The 25,181-nt window shown below is 43.9% G+C and overlaps 1 protein-coding gene across 1 annotated transcript; it reads right to left on the bottom strand.

Moving 5' to 3' along the window:
• Positions 1 to 7,160: 7,160 nt before the first annotated feature.
• TMEM165 (transmembrane protein 165) lies at positions 7,161 to 24,005 on the bottom strand. Its single transcript, XM_075930396.1, has 6 exons — positions 23,519 to 24,005; positions 16,410 to 16,635; positions 15,536 to 15,711; positions 14,386 to 14,568; positions 9,767 to 9,872; positions 7,161 to 8,077 (listed from the first exon to the last, which is right to left on the bottom strand). Exons 1-6 carry the CDS (start codon positions 23,729 to 23,731, stop codon positions 8,001 to 8,003), a joined length of 981 nt encoding a protein of 326 aa, XP_075786511.1. The 5' UTR covers positions 23,732 to 24,005; the 3' UTR covers positions 7,161 to 8,000.
• Between the last annotated feature and the right edge of the window lie 1,176 nt (positions 24,006 to 25,181).

Genomic DNA, 25,181 nt, shown 5'->3' on the forward strand with positions numbered 1-25,181 from the left:
GGCTCTGTTTGCTTCATGCTTTGTCATCTGCATGGGTTTTGCCAGCATGGTATGCTGTTATTCGGAGAAATTGTACCTATAAATAAAAAGGAAAAAAATAAAACCAAAACACTGTGTATAAACAAAATACTGTATTGCCTACTATGGCGATTCCAGCGAACACTGAGAGGTGCTGCACTAATAGACAATCAAAATGAATGACTATCTATGAAAGACTTTTGAGAATGGTCTTAATGTAACTGCTTTGAAAGCAGTTGGGTTTTTTAAATGAGGAAAAATTATTTCTTTTAAAATATATCAATTGGATTAAATTTTGAGGTTTTAAGCAGTGTTGATTTCACAGTGTCTTGGGATTTGATTTGGTTTTGTATTTTCTAACTGGCATTAGATTTGTATATGTAGAAAACGAGTGCCGCTCATACTGACGTCAGGAAATGTAGATACAATTCCCTAGTGTTCATGTGACCATTACTAACTGTCAATTTTTTAATTGAATAAATGTAACTCATTTGAAATTCTACTTCTTGTAGCTTCTAAGGTTCTGGTAACTTTTCTAATTTCACTTTTATATCCTAGAGATTTCCATGGTTAAATGTCTCTTACATTTGAACAAATATACCAAAGGCACTTCTTTTTAACCTCTTCCTCCATACCTCAACAAAGAACAGTAAGGTGGCAAATTGGGAGTGAGGTTATATTAAAAATGTATGTTGCACTTTTTCTTGCCTATTTTCAGTATCGCTTCATAAAATGCTGGCCTGGCCTGCCGATTACAGAGATGTCAGCGTTTCTTGCATCTTGTGATGTTTCCAGTCCTCATGTAAGAGAGATAAAACAGATGGTAGTCTTAGTAAAAATAATCTGATGCTTTCAAATAATAGTATTACCTGTGCAGATTATGCCCTTGGATATATCTGTATATTCTTCATGATATGTAGGTGTAACAGAAGGGCAGAATTTGACCTAATTTATGTGTCTTCCTTATCTTGAAACTGATCACGTTTGTATTATTTTAACGTACTATTTGCAAGTGAAATGTTTTAATAATGAAGTGCGAAGTCATACATTCAGCTAATACAACTGATACAGAGTACACATTAAAGGCCTTCCTTACACCCACATAAATAGGAGTTCTGTATGCAGATCTGGGGCAGCATGGAACCTAATGCAATAGTTTAACGAAGCAGATTGGACCAGATCCTGCTCTCACACTGAAATAAATCCACTGACTTCCGGTTGGCATTGGGGTTACTCTGGAATGTGGAATTGGATCTGAAAGTATGAAGCTGTACCCTGTAACTAAAGATACTGGGGATGTGGTAAACATGCTAAAAGGTTTATTTAAAAAAACTTTCCAGGCAAACTGACACACCACTTCATTGTCAGAACATTGATCATTTCACGTTGGGAGTGAAAATGTACTGATGCAATTCCATTGCTGGCAATGAGTGCACAGAAACTGGGGGAAGTTAATGCAGAATTAGTCCTATCAATTCTTTAGCTGAAAAACTAATGACCTCTAAATGGTGGTGTCTTGTTGTAAAAAGATAGTTTTCTTAGAAATGAAATTGGGAAATATCAATGTATTTTCCTAGAATCCTAGAAGAGCTGTAATTCAAACTGCTGCTATAACTGAAGCAGTATTGTTCAGTAACATTTCACTGTTGTACAAGTTTGGGAACCAGCACCTTATTTATACAAGACCCGTAACTGTTGAATATTTGTAAAGATTAAAAATCCATAGTCTAGTTAACTCCAGCACTACTTTCTGCCTCAAAAGGCTAGTGGAAAAAAGTATTTAATCTTTGTAAATGTATTGTTGAGCTTGAGTAGTAGTTAAAACAACATGAATAATTTTCACTCTTAACATGAATTGTGCTGTATAGAGTTATGGATGCACTGTTTTCTCCATTACTATCACTACTGATTGGGTCTTGAAATGAATTTTCATCATCCTAGTCACCTTGAGGAAATTTTTAAAAATGTGTGGTACATGCTATATATAAACAGGTGGCATGAGTGAATGAAAAGCTTTTTTTTCCTTCCCAGAGAACACAGCTGGTGTTGCAAATGCTGTCTATGCTAGCCAACTTCATCGCTGTAATTCAACACTGATGGTACTAGTCTGGTGGTAGCAATTTTTGGAAGTGATAATATAGACAGAATTCTGTCATTTTGGTGGTGACGTTTGTTGGTGTACACAAGGCCAAATAGAGCCATGTGCGGATACTAAATTTGTATCTGCATTTGCAAAAATGATATAAAGCAAATACCTGCATATTTGCTGAGTTCCAGATTCAAAATTTGTATTGCAGCCACATCCCTATCTGCAAAAATGAGCTGCAGATATCTACAATTTGCAAGGCTCTAGAAATAGTAACTTTAACTTGGTAAAACTTCCTGGCCACAGTTGCTGAGCAAGAATGACAATTGAAGAGATTTAGCTTAGTTCATGGTCTGGGAGATTAAATAATAGATTTTTTGGTTAGCATGAGACCCTATATTAACCTGTGTAGGGTAAATGGCTGTGTCGCAAATCTTGCTCCTTTACTTCTGTGAAGTCAATGGGGCAACTTCTGTGAATAAGGTCTGCAGGATGGGATTATAAAAGAACTATGACAGGAGGGGTTTCAGATGAATAGATTACTGACATGAGTAAGAGTTCCAGGATCCAGGCTGTAAAATCTAGCATGAGTCGTACTTAGGACTAGACTCAGGCTTGTTTTCAGGTATAATCATAGAGCAGCTTAAGGAAGTTTGTACAAGGACAGTCTGTTACACATGGATCTAACCTATGCAGTCAGACTCACAACCACAACATTTACATTAAGTAGTTGTGCATAAGATCTGTTACTAGGCTTTCTGGAATGTCTAACATTCCCATTGCTCTCCCGATACTTGTTTTATTCATGTTGTAGATTGTACTTGTACTTTGTTTTGGTCCAGTTTCTATTGAAAACTTTGCACTGGCAACATATCAAACCTGATTGTTGAAAAGTCTGGTGGTAGCTTAACCTCTCCCCTTTGTGTACTTGAACATACTGAGAAATAAGACAAAGAATTTTGCTTTACCAAGTTATCTTTAATTATGCTGATCTTTGTGCAGCTTTAAAAAGATAAGCAAGTTTGTACTAATCTTAAATTCTTTGTCCCCTTTGAAATAAACTGATGTCTTCAGAATTACAGCTCAACCCAACAGAGCCAAGTAGCAGCAGGTTTTTGGCTTTTTTTTGCTTCCATTATTAAATCTTGGAAATATAAATCACATGGAAAAACATGGGAAATGTTTTATTTCAGATTGGCTTGCCTTCACTGATGCCTGTGTGTATTGTTCACTACCTCAGCATTGCACTGAAATGTTTTATGGAAAAACTGACTTAATCTACTTAATTATGCTGTTTTTGTTTACATTCACTTGGCCCCAATATTACAGCTACATCTGTTTCCTCCCTATGAACAGAGGCAATCCAATTAACCTTGTTACTTAGAAACCTCTCTCTGTTCTTAGAGTAGCCTTTATGCGCAATGTACAGGTAACTGCTTAGACCATCCATTTGATGAGGGATGAGCACTACAGAGCTCTCATCTAGGGCTCTGTATTTATATATAAAAGCATCAGGCTGGAGCCAGGAAAAAATTTAGCAAACGATGGGACAAACCTACATTAGGTAAATGAAAACTTCACTTGCTCTTTCCTAGTATTTCAGTTGGGCAATTGCCAAAGCCCAAAAGAAAGCTTACTGGATGTTGTTACAGCCACAGCTTTGTGGGCTGAGATTTGCTGTGGAAAAAGCAGAGTAGCAGGACCTCCCTATTGCACCTGCATGGTGTTGGCTGATGTGTCAGCAACACAACTCTAGAGGAGCAGGCAGTTGGTGAGTCCCCCACTCCTAAGACAGGTGGGCTTCAGTTCTGGTGTTGCAGGCTCAGGGCATGGGGTGTTTGGTTCTAAGGCCTGGGTTCTAGTGGCAAGGCAGCAGGCTCTGCCCCAGGCCAGTCCCATGGCCATGGGGCTTCAGGATCCAGCCATCTGCTGCCTCCTCTGGGCACCCACTTACACCCCATAGCTCCTAACCCCTACTGCCTCCCCTGAACACCAACAAGAAGGGTTTAATTTGTTCTTGGGCTTACCTGGACTGAATAAGTTTGCTGTGAAAAATGAGTGTATTAATATAATTGTTCACAACAGACTTAGCAGGTAGCAATAAATACATTATAATAATTTAGACATGCATATTTTGTTTCCTAAAGCTAAACAAGTAATTTAAGAAGTATTATACCAACCCACAACAATTGGTGACCACACTGAGGTACATCTACACTGGCATGATTTTGCACAAATATTTTAATGCAAGAGTTTTTGCGTTAAAAGTATTTGCACAAGAGAGCATCTATATTGGTTCGGGACTCATGGTAAGAACGATGTGCTTTTGCGGAAAAGCACGTGTACATTGGTGGCACGCTTTTGCTCAAAAGCAGAAGCCTGGAACCATTTTGAAGAGGACAAAAGGGCACTAGCCCTTTCTGGGGGCAGAGGCTGGAGCTCTTTTGAGACGCGTGCTTAAAGGGATCTCCCTGGACAGCCATTTCTCTCCTGCTGTGTGCTATAGGACCTCTTGCAGGGACTGACAGCTGTATTCTATTTGTGGTTGCCCTCTGCCTTTTTGGACACCGCTGCCTTGTGCCTTTGGCTGATTTTGTTTTCTCAGCTGGTTTCTTGTGCCATGGACCCAGGGGTGGCCTTGTGCCTACTCTGGCCCCTTCCAGCCATTTTGGAGTGCCTGAGGCTGCTGCTCCAGGCTGCTGCATTCCTCTTCCAGGACCTCACGGTGCAGATCACTCTGGACTCCCTCACCAGGGAGGCCATGGCGTCCCTGTGCCATCCCCACCCCACCGTGCAGAGGTCCTTATGGAGACTGGACACCAGTACCGACTGGTGGGACGGGCTGGTCCTGGGGCAGTGGGACGACCAGCAATGGCCCCGGAACTTTTGCATGCAAAAGCAGACATTCCTGGAGCTGTGTGCCTGGCTCACCCCTGCGCTCCAGAGAACCGGCACCCATCCCCATCGACAAGAGGGTTGCCATCGCACTGTGGAAGCTGGCCACCCCGGACAGCTACCGATCAGTGGCACACCAGTTTGGGGTGGGCAGATCCACCCTTGGTGCTGTTGTCATACAGGTAAGTAAGTCCCAGGGAGAGTGGTGGGGGGGGGGGGGGAAGGGTGCTGCACTCCATGCCCGGGGCAGGCAAGACTCCCTTACACAGGCCTGCTGGTGGGGAGGGAGGGGTCATGCAGTGATGGGGCCCTGGTGCGTGTGTGTAGGTATGAGGACAGAGGGCATCACGGGGGGCACCCCCCCATCCAGGGAGCATGCAGTCACCCTGCCTTATGTGATGTGTTCCCCTGTGTTTCTCTGCACCTTTTTGCAGTCGTCTGTGCCATCAATGACATCCTGCTCCCGAGAGTCATCCGCCTATGTACTATGGAGGCTACGCTAGCCGGCGTCGCTGCTCTCGGGTTCCCCAACTGTGGGGGAGCCCTGGGTGCAATCCACATCCCCATCCGTGCCCCGGAGCATCAAGCAGCCCATTTTATAATCAGAAAGGGGTATTTCTCAATTGTACTCCAGGCCCTCATGACCGCTTCCTGGACATTGGTGCAGGCTTGTCCGGCATTGCCCATGATGCCCACATCCTATGCAATGCTGGCCTGTTTGGCAGGCTGGAGGCAGGCACTTACTTCCCCCAGCAGGAATTTACTGTTGGAGATGTGCCCATGCCCACAAGTGTTGTGGGGGACGCGGCCTACCCCCTGCTGCCCTGGCTAATGTGGCCCTACACGGGGCGGCTGGACCACAACTGGGCCCGGTTCAACTACCGCCTCAGCCAGGCCTGCAACCAAGTGGAGTGCACCTTCGGGCATCTGAAAGCCCGGTTCCATTGTTTGCTCACCTGTCCAGAGATGGGTGAGTGGAATGTCCTGGAGGTACGGGCTGCATGCTCCACAATCTCATGGAGCCGAGGGGAGGCCTTCCTCCCAGTATGGATGGCAGGCAAGGGCCAGGCCTATGAACAGCCATGCATAGCTGCCATCTGCCAGGCGCACCACAATGCAGTATTTGCGCAAGAAGCACTGATTTCTTACATTAGAACGTCAGTGTTCTTGTGCAAAAACTCACAGCCAGTGTAGACAGGTGGCAAGTTTTTGCCCCTCCCTTCCCCTGGAAGTGGATTAACTACACAGACAGGCCAACTGTCTTCCTGAAGTGCTACAGCTAGACAGGTGGAGGCACAGGGTTTGCCTTCATGCCAGCTGAACACGAGCTGCATAATCTGAGCAAGAGCAAAATGCTCTTGAGAAATGACAGCTGCTGCTTGATGACTTTTCCCAGATGTTTAGAACACTTAAGCAGCAAGCTAATCCAAATGCAATGTATGTAAAGGTTCATTTTTCTGGAAAGTTTGATAGTGGTGTAAATAATTCACTTTACTATACTTGCACTTTCTCTGCTTGAAGTGTATTGTTCTACTAATCTTTCTAGGAGGCACTTTTGAGGGTTACAATAGGTTTTGGGAAGACTGTTCTAGAAAGGAATGTCTTTCTTTGCGTAAGGATGCAATGCTGTGTGGGAGAGTTGCTGTTATTGGAGCTAAAGGAGCAGCAACTTTTTATAAATATATACTACAACCTTTTGGCCCAGACAATCTTTTTAATCAAGGTTTGCCTGCCTAAGATGTTTCAAGTTCAAGGGTTTGTAAAAGTTACATTTCAAACCTACAAGTTAAGACACTTCAAGTTTTCACTTTGTCAAACTCACTGTGCATATATGTTGAGGTCCCTGCTAAAACCATTGATCATGGATTGTACTTTACAGCAGTCTGTTACTGCATGTATTTCAGCTTAAAACACTGCATTATACCCCATGCACCTAGTGTGAATTCAGAAGCCAACTTTACATTGTAAAAACAGCAGAGCACCTACAAATATATATCAGTAATGAAAATGACATTACCACTCCAGCCAGTCAACATAGCTGCCTTTTTCAACAGCATCAGGATAAAAAATGATCCTTTCCCTCAGTGCACAGAGGCATCCATTATTTTGCTCTCTAACAAAATTAAATGAACCACTATCACAAAAGGAAGCTGAAAGTAACTAAAATGGAGATAGCTATTTTATTTACAGACCCCCCAATTACACTATTGAAGAAAATATGGACACATCTCAATCTGAAAGATTTGCATTATTGTTCAAATTTGGGAATGCAGCATTGTCAAATATTGACCATTTTATTACTATGATGTATATTATAAGTTAACTTAATACAAAAGAGAACTGGTTAAGTAAAATTCAGATCTAGATGGATTGTTGAAAACAGTACATCATGAGTCAGCATGTTTGTTTACTTCCTACCATAGCCCCCTGATTAAGATATTTGCCTTTTTTTTAAAATAAATTCTAAAAGTTTTAGGAGGTGGTTCAGTCACTTGATGGCATGGGAGCTGCTCTCAGGTTTCTTAGGCTACCAGGGCATCCTGGAAGTGAAGTGTGAGAGTCAATGATTTTCTCCCTAATACAAATTTCCAAACAGGAAGTAACATAATAATGCCTGTTGACAAGTCAACTGCTCAGGTAACCAGATGGATAAGCTCTAGAACAGACAGCAGTAGTGATCATGTGGAACAGAAGAAGGAAGCCCCCTGTTTGGATGCAGATCCTCAAAACCCATCTGATCAGGTTCAGCAAGCAAGAAAGCCACTCAGATCTTGTGAGGCACCCAATCACCACATAAATACACCTTGCAAACTGGACAGGAAGCATATCGTCATGGCATATGGTCCATGAATGTGCCAGACTCAGAAATCATTGTTATTAAAGTGAAGTATCTCATTCAGTGCTTGTCTAGCAACAATACTGTACATCATATATAGCAACACAGGAGAACAAGCCCGTTGCTCCCAATCCTTTCTTTTTAAAGAATGAAAAAAAAAACTTGTTAAAAACCAGATTCTGGGCTTATAAATAGTGCAGAGAATGCAAATGCCAAGAAAACAATGCCTCCTATGATTGTCACTGAAAGAGAAAAAAGAAAAAAGTTAGATGTTGCAAACAGTATTTTTACCTGTACAAGTTAAATGCGCTTCTACCATGCCTCCTGGAGCTCCATTTTCATAGACTTGACTTCCACATTCAGATTTTATTTAAACTGCCCACTCTAGAAATTATTTCTGGCTCACGCAGCACCCTGCCATGACGTATCCTGTGTCATCCTACTCTCTAGCAGCACCCATGTAAAACATATTTTGACTCTTAGAATCAAAACCAAGTTTCATTGTGTATGTATATATATAAACCAGAAGAAAATGCAGTTAGATCCCCCCCCAGAATTGAGACATTCTACCTTACTCAAAGACAAAGGTGCAGTCACAAAGGGCAAATGTTGATAAGTACTGCTAGTATAGTTCTCCAGAGTCTACCCACACTGAAAAGCTGACTTTACAAACATTACAGCTCCACTCCAGGGATCAGAGAAATTGTATCATAATGTCTCTCAGCAGCATACAAGTCACTCTTTGCTGATAAGATAGTAACGTTTCCTTGGCCAGTGTAAAGAGGGAATTAAGTTCATAGTGTTTATTTTTAAAATGTGTGCATGCTAATGCTGCAGAAATGAATTTTCTTGATGTGACCTATACCTTTTCTGAGGGCAAGAAAATAAAGACCAACAGTACATTTGGAACAAACAATGGCCCGCCTCCAAGATGGACATATCCCTCCTAACCAAAATATAAACACACTTGCTATGCCTAACTGATGCTCTGAAAAGCAGTTGTTCCACATGAATAATAGCTCTAAAAAGGTTATGACAGCAGGAATTTTTCTAGCAGGCCTAACCCTCATAGGTTTTATCCTTTGAAAGACCCAGCTTAAACTACTGGAGGGTACAATCCCTGCTGCTGTTTGCCACAGAGATTAAGATTTTCTTCAACCTCCATCCACAGAGATCTAAATTTTTGACTATCTTCACTTTATTTTAAATGCCTGATATTGGGATTCAGTACCCCCTCAAACTCAAGTCACAGTAAGAAAAGACTAGCTACATTACCAAACGTGATTGTGATTGAGCTCCTGGACTGAGCTCCTCCACAGCATATTCTTAGCTTGGTTAGTTCTACTTGCAGAGAAAAGATACATGCTGCGGTGAAAAGTAGGTCGCGTCCACACTGTGGTGTATAGCACCTTATGTCCATAGACTCCAGCAACAGAGAAACAATGTGAAAATAGCAGTGTGGTTGGAAGACACTACGTAGGTGAGTAGAGAGTCATATAAAGTATATATCATATGATTCAAGTGTATCTTCACTCTCCCTCACCTAAGCTATTCCTCACCATTTATACTGCTATTTATACCCACGTCGGGAGTGGGGGGGGGGCAAGAAGTGTGATTTGTAGATATACCTTCAGAACTCTCCTCTATAGTAGGTGCAGTCAGGTGAAAGGCAGAGGATCAAATCTTCACAAAAAGAGGGTAAAGAGGAAGCGAGAAGTGCTAAGGGCAGCTGAAAAAGCCTCAGGGAGATTGACAATCAAAAATTAAGTTAATACACTATGTTACTAGCTCCTTAACAATTTCTTTAGCATTAAAAGCCCTGGCTTTAACTACATCCCAAGTGTGCATGCCATCATTTTCATTCTGATGATTCCTGAAGTAAGCTACTGTTGTGTTAATTTTTTTTCCAATAAAAATGAAATTTCACTTACCAGTCCTAACAGAAATTTTTTGTGCTATCATCCTTCCTCCAATAACTGCTAAACCAGTGCATAGACAGTGTCCCACTGTTCCTCCCACTGCCACACCATAGGGATCCTATGCAAACACACAAGATCAACTTTAACAGGTGAAAATCTACACAATAGTCTACCAGAAAAAAAATATGCTTTCCTAGTTCAGCTCAAGGCAAGGGAACCCTCAGAGAATATTGTCAAATATGTTAGGAGTTCTGCATGGTTTCATAGCAGTTGCCTCCTGTAATACTGAGGTATGGTCACAACAGTAAAAGACTTAAAATCTTGTAAGTCAACAGCTGCCTATTACACCACTGAAAAGCAAGCATCTTGAGTGTGGAGACTGGCAGCTAGCTGAAAACAAAGTAACACTACACGATTATCAGAGGGGTAGCTGTGTTAGTCTGAATCTGCAAAAGCAGTGAGGAGTCCTGTGGCACCTTATAGAAATTTCCACTACATGCATGTGACGAAGTGGGTCTTTGTCCATGAAAGCTTATGCTCCAACACTTCAGTTAGTCTATAAGGTGCCACAGGACTCCTCGCCGCTACTACACAATTAGAAGTACACTTAGCTCAAAAGTTATTAAATGCCAATTGAAATCGTGAAGAGGAGCTTTTGGTAGAGTACAAGCTAGTTACTAGAAGTATTTTGTCCAGATCCATGAGGCTAATACATTTTCTCTAAAGAGGCCACACAAAGGAGTATGAAGTCAGGAGGGCTGGAACTAGCCTAGCTGAAAACTTATTTTATTCTAGATTTGTGTCACAACTGTAACATCACTGGATGAGTTTTCAACTGCATATATTTACTTATTCAATACTTAATTGGATAGCTAGGTTTTACTTATAAACCACTTTACAAAATTGAAGGTGTTAAGAGTTTATTTTTGTTTAAAAAGTTACTGGAGGGGTAACGTAAAAGACAAGAGACAATAACTGCTATACAGATCCAACATGGCAGTAAGAGTTACAATCAGCTTCTATAGGTATCCTCACCTTCTGTCTTAAATCCAGGGGCGGATATAGGGCAGGGCGAACGGGGCAGCTGCCCCGGGCCCCGCGCTTCAAAAAACCCTGCGCATGCGCCGCAGCGCATGGCAAAGGGGGGGGCCCGCGGAATTATACTGCCCGGGGCCCCGCAAAACTGTCATCTGCCCCTGCTTAAATCTACAAAAGGTAAAAAGTAGGAACTGGGTGCTGTGCCAGACCCAGCAGGCTGCTGCATTCTAATGCAGGGCAGATGTGCCAAGCTCTGGGTAAACAGTTTCCTCTTCCCAGAGTAAACAGGGCCAAGCCTAGTGCAGTATAATCAGGCAGCCACCCGGGGCCACTTATTAGCTTGCTGGAAGCAGCAAGCTAATCAGAGCATCTACAGCCCATTAAGGCCTGTTGCAGCTTGCTTATAAGGGCTCCCTGCAGAGAGGGCAGGGGGTGTGGAAGATATGGGAGTGAGGAGGTGAAACTGTGTACAAGATGAGGACTGTGATTAAGACAGAGTGCCATGGAGGAGCAGGATTAACTTGTTCAAATACCAAAGGAAAGGTACTGGGAGGGATCGTTTAGAGAAGTGGCCCAGGGAAGAAGCTGCTAGACTGGGAGTAGAATAAACCCTGCCGGTTGCCACTGCCTTAGGTTCCCTGGGCCAGAACCCTGAGTAGTGGTGAGCCTGGGTTCCCCCCAGCCCTCCCCACACCACTACCAAGTCTCCCCCTGAGAGGGAAGAACAGGACTATGGAGGTTTTGTTTATTTTTACCCCAAACTGTAAACTAGCCTGTGATGAGTAAGGCTCAATAGGCTGTGACCCTTGTCTCTAGTAAAGGGAAAGAGGCTGTGTGGAGGGTCACAAGTCCCTGAGGCAAACACTATCCGCCAGGAGTACAGGATCCATAGGGCATGGTCAGAACTTTGCCACAGCGCCTGTCATCTGTGCTTTTGAAAAATCCCTTTAAGTCTGCTCCAGGAAGAAAAGTTGTTAGACATGACCATTTTTCCACAAGATACCTGTCTCTTGCAGTGCATAGGAAAGATGGGGTTCACTTAATGAGCAGCTACTCAATATTTTGTTTTCTCCTCTGTTCAATAGCTACACACTCCTTAAACCCCGATCTAATGACAGAATTATTAATTTTCTCATGCACTTTTCTATGGCAGTATCTAAACCCTTTATAAACAGCAACTGACTTGCCGTCACGACACCCATAAGGAACTACAAGGCAGAAAACTTAAGGTCAAAAGTATCCACTAATTTTGGGTGTCCAACTTGAGATACCCCAAGACCTGATTTTTCAGAAAACTCAGCACTATATTGCACTTTGTGGCAGTGTCTAGACTGGCCAGTTTTTCCCGGCAAATCAGCCACTTTTCCGGAAAAACTTGCCAGCTGTCTACACTAGCTGCTTGAATTTCCGCAAAAGCACTGACTTCCTACTGTAAGAAATCAGTGCTTCTTGTGGAAATACTATTCTGCTCCCGTTCAGGCAAAAGTCCCTTTTACGCAAAGCTTTTGCGCAAAAGGGCCAGTGTAGACAGCTCAGATTTGTTTTCCGCAAAAAAAGCCCCGATTGTGAAAATGGCGATCGGGGCTTTTTTTGCAGAAAAGTGCGTCTAGATTGGCACAGACGCTTTTTCGCAAAAAGTGCTTTTGTGGAAAAGTGTCCGCGCCAATCTAGACGCTCTGTTCCGAAAATGCTTTTAACAGAAAACTTTTCCATTAAAAGCATTTCTGGAAAATCATGCCAATCTAGACGCAGCCTGTCTGTTTAAACCATAGTTCTCATTGATTTCAAGAGTTGCAGCACTGAGCACTTCTTCAAATAAGCCCCAGGGACTCGAGATGAATACCTGATAAGTCAGAAACATAGTGACCACCTATGAAAAGTTTTGTTAAAGCAATTTGCCCAGCATCACATAGGAATTCTGTGGGAGAGACAGGGAGGGAACCAAGTTTTCCAGGAAATCACTAAATTATCTTAACCATGAGACCATCTTCTCTCTTCTGGAAGCCCCTGCCTTATTCATCAGTTAACTTCTGCAACCAATGAAGCAAGGATCCCAAGAGAACAGCTTCTTCCACTACACAAGCTTGCAGATCGTGGGAGTCTGAAATTGAACCCCAAACATTCATGGATGTTTTTGATCTTAAAACTTTGTCTCATAGCCCCATGTCTCACTCAAATACTATAAAGACACAAGTACTCATCTCCAGGCCAAATCCATCCTGTGCACTGAAAGGCCAGCGTCCTGTGGAAAACTGTATGGAGTAATGTACTTAAATGAATATGCACAAAGAGGCCAAATTAAAACTGCACACACACCCGTTGTTCTAGCATTTCCTACCTTCCGAGTGCCTGACTTTGCTAGCATGTTTTCATGTATAATATGAATATATAATGAAGAAAAAAAAACACATTGTGTATGTATCTAGTTAGAAAAGTATCTTTCCCCTTCCATTTGGAAGAGGCCAGAAGCTTAAGTGGATTTCCTTTTTCATTGTCTTCTTTGCTTTAGCAGCACTGCTGATGTCAACAGATGGAAATAGTACTTCAATTCTTATTTTTAAGAGCAGCTTACAATGAACAGGGGTGCATATTACAGATTGAACCTCCTACGTTCAGGACTCTCTGGTCTGGCAACATCTGTTGTCCAGCAGGATCACAGATGTTGCTGGACCAGAAAGCCCCAGCACCCGGGAGCGCGAGCCGGTCGGGATTCTACCATTGGGACAGGCGAGCCCCATCCCAGGGCGTCTCAGCTGGGCACAGCAACAGTGAGGCAGCCGTGGAGCCCCAGCTGGACACGGGAGCAGCCGGGCAGCCACAGAGCTTGGACCCAGCAGGATAGCTGCAGAGCCCAGTCCCTGGGAAGCCACAACCAGGCGGGACAAAAGTGGGTCCATGGAGCTCTATCCCTGGAGAGCTCCAACCAGATGGTCGAAGCTGACCAGAGCCAAGCCCTGTAGCAGCAGGGTTGGAGCTGAGCCAGCAGGAGGGAGGGGCAGAGCCCTGGGAGGCCGGTGACAGGGGACCTCCCCGATCCGGCAAATTCCCTCATTCAGGATAAGTCAGGTCCTGAAGATGCCAGATCAGGGAGTCTAACCTGTAGAAGATGATGCAGTTTTGGAGTCTAACATTCTGCTTTTAACAGTTTTAAGGGTTGATCAAATAAGTTCCTCTTTAAAGCTGCAAATAGTTTTAAGAGCAATATCTGCTTAACCTGCCATTTTCAAAAAAAGTTTTTAAATGACTGTCATGTTGTTCCATGCAATGACCATCTCTTATATTGTACAGCTGGAGAGCAACAGCTTTTTTCAAGAAATGGTACTTGCAGTCCCAAACCATGCAGTAAATATAAAATGGAATTTTAAATAGAGACTGTAACAGCAGTAACCCCTCTGGCAATGAGAATGCACAGAAATAACCATGCTGCCGCCTTCAGACTCATGCCTTCATATACTTCTAACATTAACTGATAATATCTAAAACTACAAAGAAAATCTGAGAATTTGATGGATGTGATGAAAGACATACCATCTGCCGCCAATATTAAAAACAGAACAAATGACCAGTGGGTATTTTGTATCAATCACACTCACTTCTCTTGCTGCCAAGACTATTGTTGTCAATTGAGAACGGTCACCCCATTCTGCTACAAATGTTAAAGTAAAAGCTTGAACAAAAATTGGAGAAATAAAATGCAGCCACTTCTTCTGAGGTATATTTGTGCTTGTCCCTGTTTCCACATCTCCTGGCCCATTTAACAGCTTCGTTCTCTGGAACTGGAAACAAAAGTCCATCAGAAGGACAGAAATATTATCCAAATTTCCCAATGAAAATATTGCTCAAAAATGTAAACCTCAACTAATTTAATATCCAGAACAGTTATCCTTGGAATGATAAACTTAGCTATTGAACATTTAGGGTACTACTACCAAAATTAGCTACAATTTACATATGTACACTTATCCTTTACCTCTAAGTTACTGTTTACCTCAAAGCTGTGCAACTTCACAATGAGACAATCCAAATATTTAGCTCCTAGTGCAAATGTGGAAAGTAGGCTAAAACAGGGGACAAACTCTTTACAGCACGAAAAACAGTTTATTTTGGATGATACATTATGCTATTTTTAATTATTCTGAGAAGAAACAGAATGCATTATCACGGTGATTAAAAACAGTGAGTTATACTGGGAGAGGAGAAGACAATAAAATTAGTAAGAAGAATATATGAAAAAAAAAAAACTAATGCTCCAGAGAAATGCTATTTCTTACTACTGCATTATTCTGCTTAGCTTACATCCACAAGAACCCCTGCAGCAGCACTAGCTTCAGTATTATTCTACCTAAACATTATAAATAAAATCAGCAGCAATGGTAGCTGTCAACATGCTGGTGGGTAAAGCCCCAAGTGAAAGAGATACATATTTCAACACATGAATTCTATGAAGATGTAGTTCAAGCCTCTATCCTACCTCAAAATGCAACCATATAACAAAGAATTAGAGCCAGAATTAGGAAATTAGTGAGGGGGTGGGCGAGGGAGAGTATTCTAGTATGTGGTCCCATGATGAGGAGGGGCATGTGTGTGTTTTCTTGTTATTGTCAGCCCCACACATAGATCCATCAACCTCTTATTACACATATATCCAGATGAGCAACCCATATGCACACTCTTCTGTAACTGTGCAATCTAACCAATCTAAGTGTATCATTAGTCATCATTTCTAGATACTTTATTACTTACTTCTTCATCTTTTTTCTTGATTTCTGCTTGAACTTCCTCCAGCTCCTCCTGACCTTCATCTGGGCTCATCTTCAAGCCTTCCCGGAGCATTCTGATGCCAAAAATTGCAAACAGTGCAGTTGACGCGTAGTATGTGTACACTCGGGGGATAACTGTGGTAGCATATCCAAATAAAACTGAAAGAATATAAGTTACATTTTATGTTAAATAATATCAAAATGACCATTGATTGTTACTATTTGTAAGTAGGGATGTCAAATGTGTAGTCGACTACATGATTAACCAATATGTATGTATCACAGCAAAGGGGGAGGTGGGAGAAAGCCAGTGCCCTTGGAGAGCCGGCTTTTAAAATTGGCTCCCTGCAAGCTCCTGCCACCCTACACCCCGCGCTGATCCCCCACCTCAGTGCTGCTGCATCTGATAGAGAGGCAGCAGTGCAGAGGGTGAGGGAGGGGCAGGTAGGAGCAGATACGTGCAGGGAACTGGCTTTTAAACTGGCTCTCGGCACATGCCAGCTCTCTGGTGCCGCCGCCTCCTCCTCCCCCGCTGCTGCCTCTATCAGAGAACCTGGCCTTTAGTCTTATTTATACTTACAAATGTGCAAGCAAGAATCCAAGAGATCAATTTATATCAATATACATGTTACTTCTAAGTGCCCTCTTTCTTCAGCTAACGAATGAAGTTATAAGAGCCCACTACTTTGAAAGGCATAAAATTTATAACAGAATGGACTACAAAAAAGTAGCTCTTAAAGCCATGTAGCTTGCATACCTGCTGCGTTCATTTTCACTTTGGTTAACAATTATGGTTGACAGACTATACACACACATTTAATCAATGAATTCCGAGAAAGGCAGCAAAGAGTTCTAACCTGATAAGCATGTCATCAGTCCTAAGGCAAGCATGGCACCGGCCATTACAGTCAAACGATTATAACGCATTGCCATGATGGCTGCAATAAAGAAGGTCTTATCCCCCAACTCTGACACAATGATGACTGATATGGCAGCCACAAAAGCATGAATAAACCCCAGATTAGTTTTATCAGTAGATTCTTCACTGATAAGATGAATTGGAGGAACTGGTGTGGGCCATTTCTGTAAAAGAAGAAAATGATTGCTTAAAGTTGAACATTTAACTCCCACAAGAATTCATCTCTAGTTTTCTCTTATTGCAAACCATGATGGTCTAATACTTTTTAACAAACTATTTTCAAAAGCAGGATTGAGGTTTTGATTCAATCCGAATCTTTTAACTACTACAGACTGCCATTTATAGTGGAACTATAGTGCTCAGTCTTTAACCTAAGATATCTGGTTATAATTTGTACAAAGGTATTTCTTTATTAATCATATTACTTGAGAATAGCAATCACTATCACAGGACATGGAAGGTTCATTCAAATCACCGCAATTTACAATACATGATTCTGCCTAATAATTTGGCAGATCAGTCAAGCAAGCAGTTTTCTGGTTACTGTTACATCTAAAACTTATTAAGCCAAAGTTTAATGTCCATAGAATTTTGGCACAAGTGTAAAGCTCTTTAAAATTTAAACATGATCAGGTATAGCTTTCTTCTTTTCTCTCCAAAATTCTATTATCTAAGCTACAGTGAAGTTTGATACAGGCATAATTGTAGTGCTAAGTGTATTTTCGTCGGTCGGTCGGTCTCTCTCTCTCTCTCTCTCTCTCTCTCACACACACACACACACACACATATATATATCACCTGAGATTTCACTAATAAAAGAAGCTTGACTGGCAAAAAGATGGATATATAGCCAGAATACAGAAGTTAAAATGTACAGTGATGTACAGGGCTCGACAAACCGCTGTTTCTACTCGCGCATGGAGAGTAGATTTCAGCTGGTCGTTCCATGCGCCCCATTCAGCAGCGCTGCACGCATGCGCAGTGCCGAATTGGCACATGCGCGGTGCGAGTCTGGCGAGTAGCTCTTGCTGCAATTTGTCGAGCCCTGGTGATGTAAACGTAAATTTGTTCATGTTTCCGCAGAAAGTTGGTTGAAAGTGTTACATATTTAACCTATCGTGAACGACTCCACAACATTTAATAAATAAAGTGGTTAATCTTCACCTTTTCCAGATCTAAGTCTTTCTAAAACAAAATACAGGACTATGTAGCACTTTAAAGACTAACAAGATGGTTTATTAGATGATGAGCTTTCATGGGCCAGACCCACTTCCTCAGATCAAATAGTGGAAGAAAATAGCGACAACCATATATACCAAAGGATAAAATTTTTTAAAAAATGAACACATATGAAAAGGACAAATCAAATTTCAGAACAGAAGAGGGATGTGGGGGGGAAGAAGAGAGAGGGAAGGTAGATTCCTGTGAGCTAATGGTATTAGAGGTGATAATTGGGGAGGCTAGCTTTGTAATGGGTAAGATAGCCAGAGTCTTTGTTGAGCCCCCCCGCGTAGAGTGTCGAATTTTAGCATGAATGACAGTTCAGAGGATTCCCTTTCAAGTACAGATTTAAAAGGCTTCTGAAGCAGGATGCAGGTAATTAAGTTGTTGAGACAGTGTCCTTTCTTGTTGAAATGGCAAGAAACTTTTCTAGGATATATAGAACAAACTAAGGATATTAAGAAGCGGGTAACTGACTAATTGTCTAGTTGATTCAACTAATTGTGTAGTTGGTACAAATTGTATCAACTAGGCAATTAGTTGAAAAGGGGCCCCACTTCAGCTGTGCAGTTTAAATTTAGCAGGAGCCAGGCACGCAGGCAACCCAGCTCCTACACTTAAACTACAGAGATGCAGTGGGGGTAGGTCTGGCTCTGCAGTCCCGGCTCCTGACAGGCCCCAGATAACTGTGCCTCTGCCTCCCCTCCTCCTACACGGCAGAGACCGTGCTGGGGGGAACCAGCTTTTAAGCCAGCTCCCCGGAGCCTCTGACACAGGCCTAGGCTTATTGGGTAGTCGACTACTCGACTAGTTGCCTACATCCCTAATACAAGCTGCATTATTCAGCACTTGACTATCCAGAAAACTTGGTGAATCAGCATCCGTCATAGATGGCAACACAATTCCTCCTTTAGTTAACCAGAAAAATTCTTAAAGCCCTCTGGCATAATTTTTCAACATTTTCCAACACTTGTGGAAGTCAAGTTTGTAAACTTGTGGTAGTAAAGTTTGTGTCATGCTTTTGTGTATAATTTCATTATTGGGTATCAGCTAACCCATCCGGTACCTATAACTAATATAGGGAAAAAAATTAATGAACCATCAATGTAAAGGTTGAGTAAGAGTAACCAGCACATTTGATTACCCAACATCCCCATTTCCCATCAATGCCAGATAAAGAAATTACTATAATTACATACTAATTCAAAGGGCTGAAGTGATTCCAGAATTTGGAATGACACATGCTCTAAGGGTGTACACATACTTTAAAGCTGACCAAAGGATTGTTTTTAAAAATAATATTTCTTGGGCCTTAAAAAAAAAATCTATGATTTTTAAGGGCTAGGAAAGTATTTTTTAAGTAAGCTGTTTTATGCTCAGAAAAAAGAAATATCAACACTGGTCTTGCTGGAGGACCTACTGGATATCTCAGAATATCTGTATTATCCCTCACAAATGTTTGGATCTGGAACGTTTTTGGACTCACTTCTTCAAAACATTAAATCAGTATAGTTACACAGTATTTTACAAGGTGTTTTAATAGTCTACTTGAAGGATGTAGAAGTTTGAGTAACTGACTAATTGAATAGTCAATACAATTTGCATCAACTATTTGATTAGTCAATAGGGCACCTCCGCCTTTAAAGTGAGCTATATCTGAAAGGCAAAAGTCTCCCGCTGGCCCCGTGCTCTCCACGGCATTTCAAAGTGGCAGCGCTGCATGAAGTGTCAGGCTCCACACAGTGTTTCAAAGCAGCAGCACCGCACAGAGTCTGGATCAGCAGGAGAGTCCCCAGCTGATCCCAGGCTCCATGCCACCTGCAGCCTGAGGACACCCCAGTTGGCCCCCAGCTTCACAAAGTGTTTCAAAGCAGCAGTGCTGCATAGAGCCCAGGGTCTAGCCCCAGGCTCCACACAGCACTGCCACTTTGACATACTCCCTCCTCTTTCCCCCCACCCTGTTGCCTCTTTTTGATAGAGGCAGCAAGGGGTGAGGAAGCAACTAGTCGACTAGCCTGTCAACTACACGATAAGCATTTGCTTTTTGGATAGTCAACTAGTTATTCACATCCCTAATCTACTTAAACATCCCTTAGACTTTCAATTGCTTATATTTCATATTCTTTGTTCTTGACTTTGGTAACATCATTTAACTACTCTTGTGATTATTGATAAATCTTGTCTTTACTTCTTTTCCTGAAAATGTATCGTTATTTTTGCCATCACTGCATCGCCACAGCTGATAGCAACAGTGGACATGCTTATTAAGACTGGGTGCCAGCAGCTGCCAGTGTTTTTCAATATGGGGTGCATCTACACAGCACCCTTACCTCAAAATAATCTACGCAATTTGTACTTTGCAAACTGCATAGCTTTTTTCAAGCTTATTTTGAAATAAAGTGCTATTTCAACAAATCCCTTAACCGTCATGGAACAAGGGCTACAGAGATGCCGGGACGGCACATTAAAGATGTGGAATTGCTATTTCAGGATACTTCTGGAATCCCAAAATAGTCCCGCTGTCAAGATGTAGTCATGGTGCCCTCTATCAGACACTGAAATCTATTTGGTGAGGAAGATAGTTTTTAAGAAAAAGCAGGAAAAAAAACCCCAACAACCTTCAATTCCTTCTTCATAATGTAGCTACAACCCAATTTCTCTCTTTCCTCCCCTCAGCTTGCAGGCTCCCTTTGTTGCATCCCATGATCATATTCCTGAGTTTCGCCCATCACTTGTAAATTCTTGCAGCGAGAGCGATAGCAGACTTATGGTGAATATAAAGTACCTAATTCTTTAAAAAGATGCATTAACACAATGGTCACCAACCAGTTGATCAGGATCTACCAGTAGATTTTGGAGCCTCTGACAGGTGATCCTGGCTGGTTTGCCTGCACTTCAGCTGCCCCTCCCTCTCTGCCCTGCTGCTCCTGCCCAGAGCTGCTCCCTGGGAGCCTTCTGCTTGTGCAAAGTAGGGGAGACGGAGGCAGGGGGGCGTTGAGTGAGGAGGTGGGGCCTCAGAGAATGGGTGGGGGCAGAGGTATTTGGTTTGAGGTAGTTCCAGGACTGACTATTCAAAAAGTGATCTTGTGCTTAAAAAGGTTAGAGACCATTGCATTAAACAGAATTAACATGAAGACCAAGTTTAAGGAGTCAAGTTTTGTAGGCTAAACGTTCTAGATTCTTGCACTTGTTTCTCTCTTAGCATAATGTATCTACCTCAGCCTGTCAGCCCCACATACCAATGAATATGAAGTCAGCAACTGGAGATGAAGACAAGGAGGCAAGTGAAACTTTTCTGTTAAGAAAAATGTTTACCAGCACCATACTTAGCATTATTTAGATTGCTATAATGTCCAAAATACTAGACTCTCTAAACATTGCCCTAATCTCTGTCCTCAAGACTGTCCAATACATGGTATTTAGGGAAATTTTCAGAGGCACAAATGGAAGTTAGGTGCCTACCTGCTTTGTGCTATGGAAAGTCTCCCCAGTCAGCAGTAAATATTGACAAACATAACAATTGATATCCCTATACAGATGCAGGTGTTTTCTTAGGACAAATTAACTTTATTTTGATAACCTATTCTTTTTTAGATTCCAAGATACCTACAAGAGTTGCTTTTAAGAAACAAAACACTGCTATTCAGACAGAGATTACTTCCCTTTCTTAGATCTGGCCCAATCAGTGCCCCACAGGACTGGAGCACACAGAATCTACTAACCTGGGTTCTGGTTTGTGAGCGGAATGTAGAGACCTTCTCAGAAGGGGGCCACATCAGTGAAGGTGGTGGGTTTTTTTTTTTTTTTGGCTTCTCGCTTGTGTGTGTGGCCCCCAACAGATTTTTCTTTGGGTCAGAGGTCCCTGACCCCCCCCCCCCCCCCCAAAAAAGATTCCCCATCCCGGTGTAAGGATGTTAAATTGCCCATATCTGGTTAATTGTGTAGTCGATACAATGTGTATACATTACACGATTAGTTGATAAGGAGCTGCTCTGCAGAGCTGCAGTAGGGGGTACTACATTTAAAATGCAGAGGTACAGGGTGCAGAGGTACAGGGTCCTAGAGTGAGCCAGGATCGCTCGGTCCCAGCTCACGCTGAAGTTAGCAGTCCATCTGCAGGGGCCAGAGGCCGCTGCCAAAGCAGCCCAAGCCCCTGCACACGGCCAGCCCCAGACACCGTGAACAGGGGTTGCTTGGAAGCCGCAACTCCTATGTACGAGGGAAGGGGGCAGCTCCCCACTGGGACCCCTACAGACAGTGGCTGCTGCAAGAGCAGCCTTCCCTCTTCTCCCCCCCCCCCAAACTGATAGAGGTGGGGAGGTGGCACTGTGGAGACAGTGCTGGGGGGGGGGGGGGAGGGAGGGAGAGAACAGGCTTTTAAGCTGGCTCCACCCAGCACCAGCCCCTGTTTCTCCCCTCCTCCCCCATACAAAGGCAGCAAGGGTGTGCAGTAGTGGAGTACACTTATGCTTATCAGGTAGTCAAGTAGTTGACTACTTGCTGACACTCCTACCCTAGTCTGAAGTGACTCCTCAACAAGCTTTAGGTGAAATCTCCATTAGCTCTTGCAAGCCTTTACATAAAGGCTTTGCCTATACTATGTAGCTTTTAGCCACAGGGATGTAAAAGTTGGAGAGTGTAATTGCTGTCTGTTGGCACTTTTGCCAACAAAATACTTACACTGCCATTTCCTTAGGCAAAACTTTTTTTGGGGGGGGGGGGGGGTAAGCAGCTGTGAATGATCAAAGTTTTGTTGCACAATTAGCAGTGTACACAAGCCAAAGTTAAGTAGTTGGGTGAGAAAGTTAACTTCTATTAGGCTAGAAATGTAATGACAGTATTTTCCCATTCATATTTCATCCATGCACAAGCACGTGCCCTGTGCCTTCCCAATCTCTTTCACCTCTAACCACTTTGCTGCATCAACTGTTTTCCTCTTGCAGTTCCCTCTTACTTCTTCCCTTCCTCGCTACCTTTTAGCTTACACTGCTCACATTTTCTCTGTTTCTCACTTTCTGCTGTTCTCAATGAGTCAAGTAAGAAAATACTAAGTGACTTAGTTTCTCCTAGAAACTGCAACATGTTCTTTAATGAAGGAACCCACAAAGAAGTATTGTGCTTGATGAACTGATAGTTGGTATTAAAGGATCTAAAACACATTTCAAAATCACGGAAGTGTAAAACACTAGTACTTTTGCATAAGTGACTTCCCCTTTGCTGTTCATCAGTCGCCCCATTAGTACTTTGCTTCAACATACATGCGCGAATCTAGTTAACAAGACTATCCCTTTAGAAACCCGAGCTGAAGTCACTCTTTATTCAGAGAAAAATAAAATTCACTTTTCATTCAGTTCTGTGCAGAGGATATCCATTTGGGATTGAACATTCGCTCTCCAGCCACTGCTGTCAGTAGGAAGTCTACAGACAGGCTAAAGGAAAACAGCCTTTTACACAGCAATTAAGTTTAATTACGTGTTGTTAGTTAGGTGTTTTATACATCAAGCTTAACCTGGCAGCCGTGTGGGCTAAACGCCTTTTTTAAAAAAAAGATTAATGCTTGAACGCCGCAGAACCACCCTAAGTTACATACCCAGGAGGGCTCTGCAGGCGGGGAAGGCGACACCAAGGCCACGGCAGGCTGAAGACGCCCGCCACTCACCCCCAAGCAGGGTGTCGGCCCCCGCCACACACCGGCCACCCCGAACTCACCCCACCCGTACCGGGCGCGATGCGACAAGCGATCCCGGCCAGCTCTGGCCCCTGAGGCGGCGGCGGAGGGGGGACGCGAAGGGGAGGGCGGAGAGCAGGGGGACACCCCCACCTCACCTCTGCCCGAGCCGGCTCCAGCCCTAGCACGGCGGGTTGCGGCTGCTGCTGCTGCTGCGGCGCCGGCGGCTCCTTGTTCCTGCCGGTCTCTTCCTCCGCGGCGGCGCGCAGCCCGGCGGGCGCGGCCAGGAGCAGGAGCAGCAGCGCGGCGGCCCGAAAGGACGCTCGTCCCCGCGCTGCCTCGGGGCCCCGCCGGCCGCTTCCTGGCCCCATCCCGGCCTGCGACACGTGGAGCGGCCCCGGCTCGACCCGACCCCGCAGCGGGGACCTAGCGGCGCCGCGCCATGGTCGCTCCCGGGTGAGGACGGGCCGATCCCCGCAGCCGCCTCAACCGTCTCCCGCACCGGCCGCCACCGAGTCCCTTTGCGCGGGAGGAGGGGCGGGGAAGCCGGAAGCGCCCAGAGCCGCGCCAGCCTCCTTAGCGCAGAGCAACCGAACTCTGCCTCCGAAGCCCTGATTGGCTGCAACCGTCGGCACGACGTGCTGTTGGAAGGCGCAGCTAACAGGTTAGGCTGAGCCACGCTGCCCTCCTTCCAGGTTAAGGGAAAACCAGCGCGGTTAGGAGACGTGACACCCCGGCGACGCTCCGCCCCCTCTGAGAATCCCTGTGGAAGCTTTACGTGTTGTACCCGCCCCGCCGCCCTAGCAACGCCCCGCCCCGAGCGCAGGCCCCCGCTGTAGTGGCCCCTCTGTGTCCCGAGTCTGCGCTCAGCCCGGCCGCAGAGAGCGGGGCCGGTGGTGAGTCACCCCGGGAGGGGGCGGGCAGCGAGGGGAGGCCCAGGGAGGAAGGTGCCTTTGGAGAGTGCTGGGCAGGGAGTGAGATGCGCCGGGTCAATGCAGCTCATGGCCCCGCGGCAGGGGCTGCTCCACACGGCCCGGCAGAGCTGGTCCATAGCTGAAGGGTTAGCACGTTGGTTTCCTAGGCTACCAGCTCCAACCGCCTGAGGAGCCATTTTTGGATGGGGGCTTGGTCTCTCCCTTAGTGTGACCCTCGCTCCTCTCTGTTTTCTCATTGTTGACCCCCAGAATTGCTTGAGATCTGGGTTCGTGGCTCCTCCCTTCAGGCTGGGGGAGAGGCTTTCAGCTCGGTGGGTGTGAATAGGTCACATGGTGGGGTATCTGAAGGCAATGCTGCTGGAACCATCAAGAGCAGCCAAGGGACCAGCCAGGAGCAGAAAGGATCCTTATTGTTGGAATCATCCTAGACAACCAAGTACAAATGCATTCCATTTTTAGGAAACAACCACACACAATGATTAAAACCACTAGGGCAAAACTATTCATATACTAACTATGCTAAAATAGTTTGTAAGAATCAAGCAATCTGTTTAGAAGAATTGTTTTGGGACAAAGTGACTACTTGAAATATGATAAGTGCAATGACACATAAGTCTTTAAAGCGGTTTTGAATTTGATGACATCTTGCGTTATTAGGCATGCAGTGCATATAAAATATAATCCTCGTATAGAAACGTGCCATTTATGCATGAGTCAACGTGGCAGGAAAAAGATACTCTTTGCAGATAAAAATACCACCTTCAGGAGTCCTAGGATAGTTTTCCCAAAACCAGCCAAAGAGATCCATCTCAGGAATTGGGTATTTCACAATCTACATTGTCTAAGATTCTGAAAACCAGGGATGGTGCTACATAAAATGGAGACC

The sequence above is a fragment of the Pelodiscus sinensis genome, chromosome 5 (assembly GCF_049634645.1).
Source record: "Pelodiscus sinensis isolate JC-2024 chromosome 5, ASM4963464v1, whole genome shotgun sequence".
NCBI lineage: Eukaryota > Metazoa > Chordata > Testudines > Trionychidae > Pelodiscus > Pelodiscus sinensis.